Here is a 17,223-nt window from a genome sequence, read left to right as displayed (position 1 = left end):
CCTGCACACACACTGGAGCTAAGGGAGAACAAGTTCAGTTTACTCAGTCTGTAATTTTTTTCCCAGCTATTTTACAATTGCTGCTGTCCCCTGCCATATCTGCCGTGTGATACCATGTTCAAGGCTTTTCCAAAATAACTGAACATTGCAAAAATGTTATATACATTAACTTGTATGGAAAATGTTATGTATGGTTGGGCATTATTAACTTATTACAGTTCTACTACAATAGTAGCTACAGGTCTCCAAAAGCATTGGAGATTATTGTACAAGTACTGGGAATACATAAGGAAAAACTACCATGCTCTATGAATTTACTACCTATAAATTTTGATTTACTCATCTATTTCCTGGATAACTGTTCTAAGTATTAAAATGCACACAATTCAACTGGTTTGCTGTTTTGACAGTAATTCAAAAGTAACAGGATGTGGCTAGAAACTCAGGCTGTAACAACCCTGCACATTCCTTTGGGTGTGATGAAGAATTTAATGGATAGACATCACTTCAGTGCCACAGTAACATTCAAACTAGCCAGAAAAACATTCTTTTTTAAAACTTTTTTCCAGAACTGGCTAAATTGACATATTAAATATTAAAATCACAAGAAATGCCAAAAGGCAGTATCAGTCCATGAGAAGAACTGCAAAGGTTCCAAAGGAGCCCCAATCTGATTTAAACTGTCTTTCTAAGCATTAGCAGGAGAGCCATGTCCTACCAAATAAACCACGAAGTTTGTCGAAGCAATTAGTAATCAAGAACTTTCTATTTTCAAACAAAGTAAATGAAGTAAATCAACAAGCTTAGAGGACACAGCAACTTAGGCCTCATGCCCTCAACACATGGTGGTAGAGTACCATCCTATCTGAACTTCTTCTCATAGCTGTGCTGTTTCACTGCTATCTCGTCCATTCAGGATGGGAATTCATTTTTTACACTACAAATGTCAAGAACTTGGTGGCTTGCAACAGAGAGACTAGACAACATAACCACAATGCCTCTGACAAATCCAGCATTTCAGATAAGGATCCAAGCTCAGGACTTCATTTGCATTAATTTTATTGTTTTATTCACACTGACATGTAAGACTACTCGGGCACCTCTGCATAGTATGTCTGAACATTCATAGTTAAACATTATTAAGGAGGGATGCTTCTATGATAAACCACTTGTCCATACTTCAGATTTTTCAAAAACTGAATGTATTTACAGCTTGCCTGCAAGAATGATAATTCTCTGCTATCCATAAATTAAAAACTGCAACAAAAATTATAAAGAGAAAGAGAAATGATATGGCAATTAAAATCTTTCAAAACTAATTTAAGTTTGTATCTGCAGTAATGACAGACAGCCCATGTTTGATTTTATTCTTGGGCTATTTTAAAACTTCATCAGTATTTTCTTCTGCTCAATTTGGAATGATCCTTCTCTGCCATTTAAGAGATCTTAAAAAGCCAAAGGCAGAAACAGAGGTTTGTTGGTGTTTTCATTCCAAGAAAGATGATGCTGGATTCCTCCTACTCTCATCCTCCCCCAGCCAGCTGCTCTGTCACTTCTGACATAAATTGGTGTAACTGCAACTTCCGGTGGTAGCTGGAGGTGAATGTGACACCACCAGTTCCTCTGGCTTGTGCAGCACCAGGTTGAAGCTTACACTGACATTCCACACTTCTACAAGTAATTCTTTATGCACTACAAAAACCTGGAATACATAAACACCAAAAACAGTTTCTAAAATCATTCCCTTGGAACACTGCCTTAGACATTTTATTCACAAAGCTCCCACTGAGCTCTCCTCAGGCACTTTGATTTAAATCTCCTTGTTTAGGAAACTAAGAATGGCATTTCTCTGACTCACTAAGTGTCCCTACTGCCAGCCTCCAAGATAGGTCACATCACATAGCCTACCTCTGCAGCACAAAGAAACCACCATTCATCTCTCTGTCCCAAAGGGGATTTAAAGTATCTGTGCCAGGAGGCATTGTAGAAGTGCTTATTCCACCCTATCAGCTGTAAATGAAAGTTCAGGCAGACTACCTCACAGAGCAGTAGATGAATCTCACCAACAGTTCTAAATATTTTGATTTGACTCATTTTACATCCCAGTTTAACAGAAAGCTTAAAACTCTTGGTTTCTCTAAGCTTTCACAATCCTCTTTTCATTTTTACCCTACCACTCAGGTTTACCAGTATTCCTTCAACTGTCATTAATGCCCATACTAGCTCATACAAATATAACATTATTAACACTAATCCAGAATCTCTGCAATCATGTATTTCTCAGGCCTTGGCATTTCTGGATTTCTCCCTGTGTGGTCTTTGGTTTTACTCTTTTAATTTGACCTACATATATAAGCAACGAATGACATGAAGGATTTGCCTATTATACTTCCAACTGTGTTTCCCTGCATTTCAATTTGAGCTTTTGATTGTGTATAGTTTTGAAGAGGCTTGATACAACTACAGAATTCACAGGCTAATGATGTATACAGATAAAAACCAAAAACAAAACAAAACCAAACCCCAACAAACCAACCAGCCTCAGAAAACCAACATGTTGCAGTGCCTCAATAAAACAAGTAGTAAGCTCTACTCCAAAGAGTTCAGGGCCTAAAATTATTATAAATCCAGGGAAAGGTCAGCAAACATGTTTAGTGGTAGCAAGAGGCAGTGCAATTTCCAGAAATGTTTCACAGGCTACCTTTCACAGAAAGTGTCTTTTACAACCAAGCTCATTCTCATCCAGGAACCTACTTAGTTATTTGAAGTTTCCCTACCTTCCTCAAACCTGATAAACGTGGTGAAATTCAAATAGTGTCCATGGAGTCTCTGAGCATTAACTAGAACAGCAAAGAAATCCCATTCTTAAACCAATTGACATAATTCTCCATCTTACCCAGATGAGCTATTCTAAGATAGCTGCTCATTTAAATCCAGTTTTTAATAACCAGCATTTGCAGACTGCACAGCCTTGTCATTCTGGTGTTCAACCACTCTCACAAGAAAAGCTTTTTCTGGATTTAAATGGAGCTTTTCATACAGAAATCTGTGCCTGTTGCCTCCTCTGCTGTCACTGGGCATCACTCAGAAGACTCTGGTTCTCTCTAATTTATGTTTCTTTCCTAATACAGGAGATTCTCCAAGTGCTTAATTATCTCTGGAGGTTCTTCAGTTCCAAACACTGCTTCTAAGGATGTCTGAGCTGATCAGTTATTCAAACAGCAGTTCTATTCAACTAACATGCCCCAAGAATGATAGTCTAGCAGATTACTTACCCTTTGAGCTTTCTCTTTTAACTCCTGATCTTGAGCTAAGAACGCTTGCATCCTCTTTTGGATGTCTGTAAGTTTTTCTGGATTAATTCTAATTAAAAAAAAAAAAGGTTTCAATTATTAGAACATGCCAAAATAAGCACCTATTAGGTTCTCAGGAGCATCTTCACATCTTTTGCATTGTTTTAATATGCATAGAGCTATTACCACTGAATGGAACCATATTAAGGGTGAAGATTACCTTAAACAAATAATGCAGAAAAGACAAATAGCAGCTGTTTTATTCAGTTTTCACAGAAGGTGGTGAAATTTCTTCCAAAGCAAAGCAGAAAGCAGCAGAAAAGAACTTCTTGATTTTATAAAAATATTGCAAAAATACAGAAACAGCATAATGAATTATAGAATTACTTTATATTGAAATAAAAGTCTTCATAAGGAAATTGTCAGCATTTTTAAAAGATTAATTAAGATTCATTGTGCCAGGAATACTGAAATTTAAGTACTTCTTAGAAAGAATAGCCAGGTGAGCAATAATAAAGGACATTGAGATTAAACAGATTTAAGAGCTTCTCAAGTAAATAAAGAAAATTGACAGCACTACAGAAATTGCCATTAGACCTACTAAAAAGATACACAGATCCTCTCCCAGATTCTGAATTTTTAAACTTATTCCAGTGATACCTACATTATAGCAGGCTTATCTGCCCAGACCTCTTCTCATCTACTTTTGAGCAGCTACTGACACCCCAGTGTATCATACAACTTAGCAAATATGGTGGGAGGTTATTCTTAGTAAATATGAAAACAGATATCAAACTTAATTTCCTTGCAATTTCCATTTCTTCACTCTGTTCAGATATAGCCAGGGAAAACTACAGCGTACAAAAGCACTATTAGCTACCATTTTAGTGGAAAACCAAAAAAACATGAGCTCCAGATTCCAGACAGCATATAATTGGCTCTAAAAATGTAAAGGCATAAGACAGAAAAAAAAGAAGCGCGAAAAATTGAGTGGGGGACAAACTGACCAACAAATCTTTGAAAGATAATGATACAAAAAGTAAAGAAGGGAAAGCATGAGCTATAAAAAAATTAATATGAACACCAGTAGTAAGACAGTCCAGAAAAGTGCTGGATTGCTGCTAAGTTATGGGAAAGCCATTAAGAGATGACCTCAAAGCCCTTAAATTAGCCAGTGCCTTTTTTCCTTGTCCCCACTCAAAGTGGCAGCTGCAATCAGCCAGCTAACAACAGCTACAGCACAGTGCATGCTCACACCAGAATCACAAATCATGGGAGCTGGGTTAAAAGAAATTTGCTCTATTGCTACTGGAGAAAGTAAAAGCACTTGGAGTCACAGTTAGATCTAAACTTAAGAACTCATCTCAGATGAAGGAAAAAAAATCCTATCAAATAGGCGATATAAATACAGTACTCATATTCAGAGGGCAAAAAGAAAGTGAAACAATTAACATTTTCTTGATACAAAAAAAAAAATACAAAATAAAACCTATTTGTAAGGACCTAAAGAAAATAAGCAAATACACAACAGCTAACACAGCTTAGTCAGAAGCAAAATATGATTCATCAGTTTAGTTATCCTCCATAGAAGCATTAGCAGGTTTTAAGAATGGGAAAGAAACAACAGATGTCATATTTGGTGTTAGGAAAGCATCTGGCAGCTGTACATGTTCATAAAATAGGGAAACATGGTCTATGTGAAATCTTTAAGTAATGCAAGAATGGCCTTGGAGCACAATTCAAAGAGTAGCTGAGACTGCCAATTACTCCCTGCTGCCACAGTCAAATTCAAAATGCTTACGAAGTTCCAATTTTCACCTGGACATGCTATTACTCATTATTTTCTATGACTTGATTGCTGTAGGAATACGATTCACTATTTATAAGAGACTATATGTCATTGAGGCTCCAAGCATAACAGACAGCAATTCTAGACAAAATACAGCAAGATTTTGTAGACAGCATATAAATTTTGAGTAATTTGGTTGAAATTTGCAAGAAAAGGGCTTGAAAAAGACAAAAGCACACAAGATACTTCACATTTAAAAGCATGGCTAGATATTGTGGTATAAATCTAAGCAACGTCAACTAAGAACATGGTACCCCAGGCACATTTTGAGCTTATGTATTTGTTAATGAATGAGCAAGTTTGCAGCACTAACTATCAAAAAAAAGAGAAGTAGTACTGAATTCTCTCTTCTCCAACACCATATCATGACAGTCACCCACTATCATCTTCCTCTCATGCTGAGATTCAAAAAATGAGAAAGTGTTAAACTGGATTTTGGCTTTAATGAGTCTGCATGTTATTTCTTCCTGAACAAATAAAACTCTTTACAATGAACTGTATAGATGTGACTATTAGGAGAAGCAAAGATAAAAGCTAAACACTGAAATGAATTATCATCATTTATAAGATTGCCTAAATGGCTAAGAACCAGTGAGCTAAAACCAACTATGCAAAGGCCAGAAGGAGATTTTATAACCTTGTCTGCCATTTTAAGCAGGCTGAATATTTCTTACTCTGTGATCACCTCTCTTACCTTTAAGGAGCAGTACAACTTTCTGAAGCTACGGTTTTGCCTACCAGTTGCATAAATGGCCACACTTGACCGTGCCATGATGCAAACACGAACCGAGTTTGCTTGGCCTTATGAATTGATCAGACAGCAATCTCCAAATTTCCTGGTTGATACACAGTTTGATTCCCTCTCATTTTCCCTGGTTTTAATACTAGGATAGAAGCAGTCTTTTAACTAGACATTGTCTTTTCCCTGCTCTTCTCCAAAACAGAATTTAAGCAAGAAAGATCAACAACCACCTAAGAGACCCTGCTACCGTGATGTAGCAAAGCAGTTTCCATATCCCACCCAGCTTCCAAGCAGCAGCAGCAGGTTTTGCACTGGGCTCTCAGTCTGGAACATGGCTCCCTCTGGTAGCCACACTAGACTGCCTGAAGACTGGAGAGAGGGGGAAGGGCTGGCACCTAAGGAAGGCTCGCCCCAGCAGATCACACACAAGTGTATAACCACACTGATTAGTGACACCAATGCACTGTCTTACAGTAACTATGGCAACTGGGAGGCAGTGAGTTTTAACAGCTCCCCTATACTAATACTACCAACATGTGGAATACACAACCAAGTATTATCCACCGTGAGAAAGAAAAAAGAAGGAAAAAATGGTATGTTGTTGTTGTTGTTATTGCTGTATTCATTAAAAACAGCTTTTTCTGCCACAATATTAAAGAAAGCGATATTACATCATGGGTATCTATACACTTGCACTTCCTTTGGTAAAATTTTCTAGACACAAAATCTGTTATGGTAACCCTTGAGGAAGCAGCTTTTGTCTTTTTACCCAACAAAGTTGGATGCAACAAAGTAACTTCACAATACTATCAAAAATAATTTAAGTTTACAGCTTGCACGGAAAACTTGGAGATTACATACTCCTTTAAGAAATGTTCATACTATTTTGTACTTTCAGAGTACCTTTTTGCCATATTTGAATGCTCGAAGATATTGTATTTATTACTGCATATTTTGCACTTTCTCTTGTTCTGTTTGAACAGTGAAGAAGTTATGTACTGTTAAAAGCACTACACGTAAATTGGCAGCTTGTGTTGATTAGAAGGGACTAGTTTACTGAAAACCTCTACAGGCAGCTTAGATCTAAGATTGAAAATTAAGGAAAGAGCCTAAACCCTAGTCTTTTGAACAAGTTTCAAGAAAAATTAAGAAGTTCTTCCTTTCTCTACTTTCAAATTATGGAACTGTTTTAAAAGGTTTGTCTCTATGAAATAAAAGAACATTAAACATAGTTTGGAAATCAAAAAATACAAAATAAGAAAAGTAAGAGCTCTTATGAGCACTATACCAGACAATATGTTAATAAGAACAGCAAAACAAGCACTTGAATAGACAACAATGCTTTAGAAACAAGCATTTGAAAAAAAGCTTTCAGAGGGAATTTCAGAAACTTAAAGAGTTAAACCCTGTTGCCAGTGAGCAATGCTCATTATCTTCTAATTCCCAAGTTAGAATTCTTAAGAACCTATACTTAGGTGAATAAGCACAAACAACAACGAGAAGACTTCACCACTTCAGACCTGAAACACGATCCATGGGTTCCTGCAACTTTTTGAACAACTTATAAACTGACAAAACACACTGGGGTTGTATTAACTGGGAAACTGAATAGAAGTAAACAGCATGAGAAAATCTGTAGTTAAAAACTTCTAGAATTAAATTGGTTTGCAATCCACAAGTAATTACAAGAAGAACTTTTTAAGGATTTTAGTTAGCCTCTTACAAGGACAGTGCTAAATCTTTTAAATCTTAACACATTAGGCAGACAATTCTAAGTAAAAGCATTTCCCTTCATTATGACGTTTAAATTCTATTAGTTTGTTTTGCAGATGGAAAAACTGGATCTTGGGGCAGGCTGTTAAAATATATCATCAGTCAAAACACTTGACTTTTCTAACAATGATTCCAATTAAGAATATGACTTAAATGTATTTATAATACATATGTCCTAGTGTCTTAGTACAAGAATGAAATTTTAGAGTATTGTTTAAAAAAACAGTTTTCCATTAAAGTAACATCAGATTAACAAGAATATGTTAAGAGCTGCATCCATTTATGTCTCTCCAGAGACCCACCTGGCCTTGATTATAAATATTACATGCATTTATTGAGGGTGAAATATTTGCCCTACTAAAACTGGATTATTACCCCAGTACAAAAACATGGATTTCTATTTAAATGGATAAATACAGCCTAAAGAGGTTTTTTTTACCACTTCCTTTGATAAGCTGTTCAAACAATTAACACCATTACTTACAAAGTTAACAGCTTAACTTACAAAGAAAGGGGAAATATTTATAATGTGCATGAGATCAGATATTTATTTACTGAATATAAAAGTAAGATAAATTACTTGAATAACTACCATTTTAAGAAGGAAAAAGATGATGTTTGGAAAGAGAGAATTTACTGCAGTGGTTATACAAGAGATCCTTTTAAATCACTGTGATGCTTAAGGGAAAAGAAAATATCAGACTTCAGTTTCTTTACTGACATTACCCACATTCAGCTGGTGAGGTTTTGTTTGGGTTTGGCATTAAGCAGTTGTTGAACTCCATTCTAGTCCTTATTTCACTGTTTTCAAAAATTGTTTGTGTTTGATGTTCATGCGCATGCTACATGGATTTGATATACGTGTTTGACCAGAAAAGATGGATTTATTTCAGCAGCTGCTGTGTATTCAGTTTGTTACACAGAAATAGCAGTCACAAGTACAGTTCAGAAGAGCCTTTGAAATGGCATATTCTATACAACAAAAATAGTTCAAAAAAAGAAAACTCAACTTTAAAACCACCAAGTGCTATATGAATTGTTTCTATTCTCTGAAGAAATGTCAATCTGTAAATTTTGAGCAAACCTGAAGATTAAACAATGAAGCGTAAATATCCACCTAAAGTGTCATCCTAATTTGATGCCTTCTCAAAAACAATTGTTCTACAGAGAAATTCAGTACAGTTAATTCTCTTCTTTGCTTAGATAGCTCTATCTTCATATGCAAACCACAGGTTTTCAAAGTAAAAATTTTGCTCATACCCCTTCATACAGAAACTTGTATTTTCTACCTTATCATCTTTCTCTGATTTTTTTTTTTCTCTGCTGTACAATTTTTGGCATGGTATGATCTGAACTTTAAGTGTTAAAAATGGAGTCAGGCTCATATCACATCTTCTGGCTTGTTTTCAATTCTTCTTCCATATCTCCTTCACATTCTCTTTTCTCTTTTAATTCAACATCAGACTGACAGGCTCAAAAAAACGGTAAACTCCTTCCTACCTATAGCTGCTAATTAAGAAACCACCATAATTTCTTTCAGTGGTGCTTTTTAGGTTTTTTTCTAGGACTTTTACTGTTAGGGTTTTTCTGTTTCCTACATATCCATTACTCTGCATTTCACAGAAAATGGGAGCATGCTTTTTTATTTTTACCTGCTATGGTTATATGCTTCTGCATCTCCTTCAAAGTCAGTTCTATTTGTACAGATATCATAGCTCCTTACAGGTTTCCATTGGAACCCTCTTTTTAGTATGTAAAGTGACCATCTTTTACTTCCTGTCCTTCAACTAACTGATTCAGAAAGGTCATTACAAATTGGAGAAATAGTCTAGAACTAAAGAAAAAACAGAAAATAGAAACAAAAATGGTAACAGCAATAAAAATATACAGGGACAGATTAAAGAAATTGTAATTGTTTAATCTGCAAAAGAGAAAGAGTGCATTATCATGTGCAATTACATAAAAAGTAGCTGCAGAGAGTAAGAGAATACATTGCTTTCCATATATTCTTGGCACAAGACAAAAGAAATATTTCATTTAAATTACTTACAAGTCTTATCAGACACCTGAAGAAAAAATGTTAATGGTTGTAACTGTTGAGGATGGGTGAGGTCTCTTTGGGAAATTGTGAATATATTCATTGGCATCTGATAAGAATGATTTGTGCAGCTCATCCTGCCTTTGGGAACAGCAGTAAAATAGGTAACCTCTCAAGGTCTTTTCCTTCTACAACACTACCAAAACTAATTTATTTCTCTGATTTGTCCAGCTCCAGGCAATTAAAGCACTTTATCAAGATTGTCATAGACTCATCACACATTATTCTTGCAGAAAGAAGACTGAAAAAAAGACAGGCCATTAGCCACTTACTTGATTTCACTGATAGGTACTTTCCTCTGTGCCAGCTGTTCCACCATACCTTTTTCTTCTGAAGGAAGCAATACTAACAAAGCTTCACCGCCTTCTTTGTACCTGATCAAAAGGGAAAAAAAAGAACCTCAAGCAAACATGAAAAAAGATACAGGATTTGCTGATGTTTTCAACAGCGAGAATTTACATTTGATGCCTTATAAGCAGTCTAAAGAACAGACAAAACCTCTCACTTCACAAATGGAAAAGAAGAGGCAAACCAATTGGTTTGTTCATATCCCTACTTGAGCTGATTTTAAAACTACACAGAGTTCTAAACATTTGGGGCTAAGACAGATTCAGACGAGTGAATCTTCTCTTCCCTCGGTTTGAAGTATTAGTGGCAAACAAATGGCACCTGGTCAAAGTGCACTTTGATTACAGTACTAGAAAAACCAGCTACTTGCATTCACCATTTGCCAATAGGTAAGGTTTAACACTCGGTAAAAACTGATTCTATTGGCATATCCTGCAAGCCAAAGACAGGGAAAGGTCAAAAGGGTAAATGCCTTGGTCTCAAATAACAATTCCATCTTACATATTCAGTAAAGGCTAACAGGTCACAGTGACATCACTGAAACAAAAGCATTAAAAAAGGAGCTCTTTCATTTATAGAAGAAGTTTCCAGGTGCAAAAGAAAAGATACAATCAGACTGATCCCAGAAGAACTTATATAGCATTTACTCTTCAGTGCACTTAACAGCTGTATCAAATGTAGATGAGCTGTTAATTACTCAAGATACATGGTTAGCAAAGACATTATAAAAATCAGCTAATTTATTCTTAAAGCATCTACTTGATCATTTTCTCTTTGTGCAAGAAAATACCAGTTCCTGCTTTTGGCACATTTACTGACTTCAGGACTTCCACATAGAAAGAAGTACCCAATAGCATTAGGAAACAGACAACACAATGGGTTTAAGTTCTGCTGAAGAAGTGGGTAATGATGAGCTTGCATGTACTAACTCTGTAGCTATTACAGCACATACACTGTTTCCTTTATATTTAAAAATAGTTCTTAAGAGTACAGATTGATAGGAAAATACTGCACAGTCTTCATAGCACAGAAGAAAAGATTCCAACTGAATTTCAGAAATATGCCAGAATTGGACAGAATTCAACTCATAAGCAACTGATGAGAGCAATGTGTAGGAAAGCAAAACAAAACTGGTAAGTTGACCTGTAGAGTAGCTTTAAACTCCCTTCTTTAGGGAGGCCAGGGAGTGCAGAAGGATGTTGTCAGGCACACCAAACAAGAATCATACCATTAAGTGATAAAAATCATTTCTAGTGGACTACAGGGAGCCCACATTTCTCCATGGATAAACAGTTATCACTTGGCAAAAACAGTACTGCAGAATTGTTTGAAAACTATAAACACTATCTGTCACAGCACAGTAAGCAATGCAAGTAGCAACAAAATCTGCAGTTTAAATAGTCTGACAGCTTTTATTACAGCTTTCAGCTTTCATTTGATGAATTTGAAAAAATCACAACAAAATGCTCTTGGATGCCTAGATTTTTTTTTCCCAATGCTATATATGATGGGTTTGGATACCAACTTTTAAAAATAATCTACAAATGTCTAGAAAATGTTTTCATCATGAAATTTTAAGCTTAACCTTATAGATTTTGAAATTTTACATGGAAATAAAACTGATACAAGAGAAAAATCTCTGTTACGTGCCAACATCACATGAATTTACCGATTATATGCGGATTGATAAGAGTACTTTGGTACCATACAAAAACTATATTGATTTAAATCCATTTCATTAGGAGACTTAAAAAGTTCTTAATATAAAAATATCAGCTGGTACAATTTTTCTAAAAAAGAGTTCTACAGAATACATATGTTTGGCTTAAGGCAGTTTATTATCTTTACCAAGCACGTTGCCACTGCTGACCAAACACCCCATGAAAGTTTGTACCCTTTATACAATAACTAAGGTTGGGAATAAGTTACTTCGACCAAGTGCACCTTTTTCAAAAGTTCTATATATTTCAACCCAATGAAATTACAAATGGTACATCTGCAAGGTGGGTACCTGTCAGACACTGCCACTACTTGAACAAGCAACGAAATCCTGGAAAGCCGCTGAACCTTTGAGGACTTTGCATTTTATTGTAAAAATTGATGACCATACTACCAAGACAGCCAATTATTCATCAAAAGAACCTGAGCTCTCAGAGCACTGTTAGAAAGAAGAATGAAAATATTCTCTTTTATCTAACAAACAGGAAGACAGAGATAATATTGCTGCCAATACCAGTCTCACCAATTTGGAGTACAGAATAATGCAGTTCTGCTTTTCTCTCCAGAGAAGATGATATGAAGAGAAAGGACTCCAACAAGGACTACATGAATGATTTGGAATCCGCAAAAAACGTCTGTTAACTTTCTTAATCTTTGTCATTTGTCAAGACGAGTCTTGATTGTACTATATAAACCCATACAAATGATGTTTTCAGACTCCTTAAAGTCACCCAAAGGCATGGATTTTGTGTAGTTCTGTTGCTTGCAGTGTTTCTTATCCCAGAGTGCCTGACTGGGCATTATTAAATTGTTTCTTTATCATATCTCTTTTATTCAGTGTACAAAACACTGTGAAAGACAAGTGTTATAGAAATCACAGAAGAAATATTCATCAAAGACCAGAGAGTGCAGATATCCTCTCTATAAGCCACAAAACCAAAATCTGCAATGATACAGTACAGGAAAAATCATTCTATGCTTGTTTTGTTTTGACAGCTTTCCAGCAGTATCCACGAGGTCACTCAAACAGGATGCAGGATCATATAAACCTACACTCTGAACCTTAAAAGTTTATTTTGTGTTATTGGTGCTAAACTCATTGTATGTCGAGTCATTATTTGCTTCAGGAAGTACAAATCCCAAAGGTACATTCCACAGGTAATTCACCAAAAAAGCCAAGAATTACATCTGGTACCTATGGACATCAACTATTTCAATGCTTACATTAAGCCTTGCAAAGCCTTTACGCAGACAAAGTAGTACTACAGCTAAGTAAAGAAACAATCACATGAAAATATAGATAGAGGTTTTCAAGCACCTATACCATCTGACCTTTTGCCACCTATTAAGAATTAAAAAAAAAAACATAGAAATATTTCTCAGAGCTATGCTCTCAGAAATTCTAAAGGACTGAAAGACAGGTGGTAACTCTTGATGCAGTGCAGCCCTTTCCTTTCCTGTACATGTTTTAGAAACATCCTCTTTTAAATGCCAATAGTTTAAAAATATTTGAGGTTAAGGAGGAACTTTGCCCATTTTATACCATAATCATGACTTAATTAATTAAAACAAGCAGTTTAATAACATTGTACTTCAGAGCTAAACATGAAATTTAAAACATGACAGAATTGATAAAGCTAAAAACTATCTTAAATACTGTCTGGGAGGGTTTGTATCTGTTCAGCGGATGCTTAGTTAAAGAAAGCAAAATGCAGGCTATAAAAAGTATTTTTATACTAAAATATATTTTATACTACTTTTATAATATATATATTTAGTATATCATTTTAGTATAGAAAAAGAAGGGCAGAGTATTATCTTCTTTCTCAAAAAAAAAACAAAAAACAAACCAACCTCATAATGTGCTAATCAGAAAAATATGGTATTAAAAGATAATCTCAAGAAGAGAGGCTTCAGTTGAAAATTTACATTTTCCAAAGTGTTCTCCCTGTATATTTCATACTAAAAGCTTTCATACTGGCAAGCTTAGGAAAGGACAACCTACTAAAAACTGGCACAAACAGTTTGTTTCCATTACAAGGCCTAAAACATAAGAGAAAAGAACACCTTCCTTTTCCTACAGGACCCTTGGTTACTCCAATTCTTCAGCAGAAGGACTACTTCTGCAGATGAGACAACATGAGAAGTTCTCCCTATTCTTGCTGACTGCAGCCTTCAAGTTGCGCATCATCACCAAAACCAAACATCTGTCCTAAAATGCTAATTTACTCTGGTGATTTATCATTCAATAAGTATGCACTTTGACTCCGCTGAAGAAAATTAAATTAAAAACCTGAAAGTAATCAAACTTTCCTGGACTGTGTAGGAATTCATTATATCCTGTCATCTCCTCAAGGTGATCAAGAAACCAAAGAAGGGACTCATCTTTGCACTGTGATCTTAACAGTCTCTAAGAGTACAAGATACGATTTATTGCAAGTCCATGGAAAATTGCATCCTACTTGTAGAAAGTCCTTGGGGGGGAAAAAAAATCACTTCAGTTCATATCTGCCTTATTTTCTAGAGTCTACTGACTTCAATACTTTTGAAAAAGGCAAACAACCTCTCTGCAACTCAATCACTGCTTACAAGCAGGAAGCTGTGAAAATCATCATTAGTGCTATAAAGCAAAGGGTTATATTTACAGTGACTGCAGATGAGAACAAGAAAGATGCCTACAATCAAGAGCAAGTGCCAAAGGCAGACAAAAATGAAGTGGGATAAATTACTTAGGACAATGTGGTAGCAGCTAATTACTAGTAGAGAAAAATGGTTTTAAAATTTTCAGAACACCATTTCCTTAGCAAAGAAACACAAAGTGTTGCCAAATAGCTGTACTTGATTTAAAAAAAAAAAAAAAACAAAAAAAAAAACACATTAAAATTAAGAGCATGGTTTAAGCACCATGACAGAATCTATCTTAAACTTCTGCTAAAAAATACCCTGAGCCAACAGCTGATAATCAAACATGAAGAAATAGAATGGTAATAGCCCTATGAAGACAGACAGGATAAGAAAAAAAATGGTTTTCATGGAGTCCAAATAGACATTCAATTATTGCCTAATTTTAACCTCTCTTAACTCATCCTTGATCAGAGCCAGTCAACAGCTGTATATACCCCTAGGCAATACTACTAAAGCAAACAACATTACCATTATTACAAAGACAATAAATTAAAGCATACTGTTAATCAATTCCACCTGGCCATGCAGCTAGAGTTGAGCTTCTTCTAACTACTTTCAGAGCACTGCTACATCCTTGCCATGACCATTGGCATATCATACAGTTCAGTCAAATGGACCACATTTTAATTGTCAGTGACGTGAATTGTGATCATAACAGAATAAAACAGGAATGGGAACCATCTCATCAGGCACCAGTGTTCTGCTGTAAAAGCAAATATCCAATAGAGAAAAAAGTTATGGAAAGGGAGCTGTGAGGATAAGGTGCATGGATATGGAGACCTTATAGGAAAGGTTATACAGGTTGTCTATAACAGATGCATTACAACGCGTTTCCCTAACATTTGTATTTCAGAAGACATAAGTTGATGCCAAATTTCCAGAGTTAAAGGCAGTATTACTGTTTTGTTTGGCAACAAAAAATAATCTATTTTAAAAACTGGCAAAGGAGAAAACAGAGATGATGAGATAATCATAAAATTTGGGGGAGGAGGGTTGCAGATATAAAGATACTTGCATAACAGTTTCCTGACCTGGAATATTTCCCATTACAGAAAATGCAATATACAGGAATTTGTATATTTGGATGTCACACATTTACAACCACACACAAAAAAATTCTTTTGTGGGGTTTTTTAATCTATAACTTGAATGGGACATTATCTGGTTGACTTGATTAAAGATCTAATTTTAGCCTAACTCGGCCAGCATGGATAGCATCAACATATGCTGTCATCTCATCTGTCAAAAGACACAGAAGAAAGGAAGATATCACTGCAAAACTTAAATCAAAGCCCATTCCCAAAAGTATTGCATCCAAGCCAACAAGTCACCTTCAGATACTTCAGTGCTGCAGAAATTCTCCAAAGTAAATCCTTTCACAGAAAGGAAACCAGGCACCAGGGAAGCCAAGTCAACTGCTTCTTTTTCAACTAGATCTGCTAGAGATTTACCAGAAGCAAGCAAGAGACTGCTCTCCTCAAAACATTAAGGTCAATAAGTTAAGCATGGAATGGCATTAAAACCAATCCAAATAAATGTGCCTGATTTTGCATGTGCATGATGATACATTCTAGTTATGTACTTTGACTCTTCTTCTAAAGGACCCTTTGTTTATCATACATACTTGCAAAACTATAAATACAAAAATATTGAATAATTACTTCTACTGTGAAGGCAAGTTATTCACTATCTAAGTCAACCATTTATTCACTACACACCATTCACACCCTTCACAGAACAGAAATAATCTGGACCACTTGATTTTGCAAAAATAACATTCTTTAAGTCTTTGCACATAATTTCAGTTTCCATAAAGAATCAAAAAACAAGATGATTTCTTCACGTGGAAAAACTGGTGAGCAAAATACAAAAAGCCACACAGACTCCTGTTTCTAGAGAAAAGCTTCCCCCTGCAAAGACTGAAAGAAATGGCAGTTAATTATTAGCTAATAACCTAACAATCATGTTTAATATAAGATGGATTAGGAAAAAAGTTAGAGTGAGTCAAGTTCTACTATTTCTAGCATGCAATTTATATTTAATTTTTAAATTGTTTTCAATTTTTTTATAAAACAACTACAGTAGTGAAGGAAAAAAACATTCAATTGATGCAGTTATTTGCCACTGCTGCACTTTTTTCTGTAATGGAACAATATAAGACATCTATAAAAATATATCCAAAACATATCAGAATGGATAGCTGTATTCTGAGCAGATCTGTTTCAATCTGATACAGGTAACAAATAAATCGGTTCACTCACACATTATCCTTTACCAAAGAGAAACTAATATCTATATCTACCCCTAAGGGCTTCTACAGAAATACAGTAATTCATATTTTGTTTTAAAACTCAATCATTAAATCTGACTGTATAAGGTACTATTTCTAAACATATTTCTTAAACAAAGTATCAGTTTCACATCTCCAGTACCAGGCTCAATTCAGGCAAAACCTTTTTCCCAACCATAATATCTTCTGGGCCTTGTGAGATAATGAGGACTAGCAAAATCTAAGCTTCAAACCAAAAAAACATTTTTCAAGGCCCATGAGAAGTTTTATCTACCATTTATCATAACTTCTACACCGCTGGGTTTCTTTCATAATATGGCAATTTGCTATCTTGCTTTTTTAAATGACAAATGAGCACAGAAAATAAATGTGTATTGGAATCTCTATCCCATCTACATGATCAATGGCCTCTGTTTGTAATATGCA

The 17,223-nt window shown here is 35.3% G+C and overlaps 1 protein-coding gene across 1 annotated transcript in view; it reads right to left on the bottom strand.

Annotated features, from left to right (window-relative positions):
• The window catches only part of DDX10 (DEAD-box helicase 10), a 156,660-nt gene that overhangs the window by 120,503 nt on the left and 18,934 nt on the right, over positions 1–17,223 (bottom strand). The window contains exons 10-11 of the mRNA XM_062487581.1: positions 10,028–10,129; positions 3,276–3,363 (exon numbers count right to left, since the gene is read on the bottom strand). Of these exons, the coding sequence (XP_062343565.1) occupies positions 3,276–3,363; positions 10,028–10,129 (190 nt within the window). The remainder of the gene's footprint in view (positions 1–3,275; positions 3,364–10,027; positions 10,130–17,223) is intronic.

This window comes from Cinclus cinclus, chromosome 2, assembly GCF_963662255.1.
Source record: "Cinclus cinclus chromosome 2, bCinCin1.1, whole genome shotgun sequence".
NCBI classification, from domain to species: Eukaryota; Metazoa; Chordata; class Aves; order Passeriformes; family Cinclidae; genus Cinclus; species Cinclus cinclus.
Note: the sequence above shows the minus strand (reverse complement) of the source record. Positions and strands in the feature narration are given on the sequence as shown.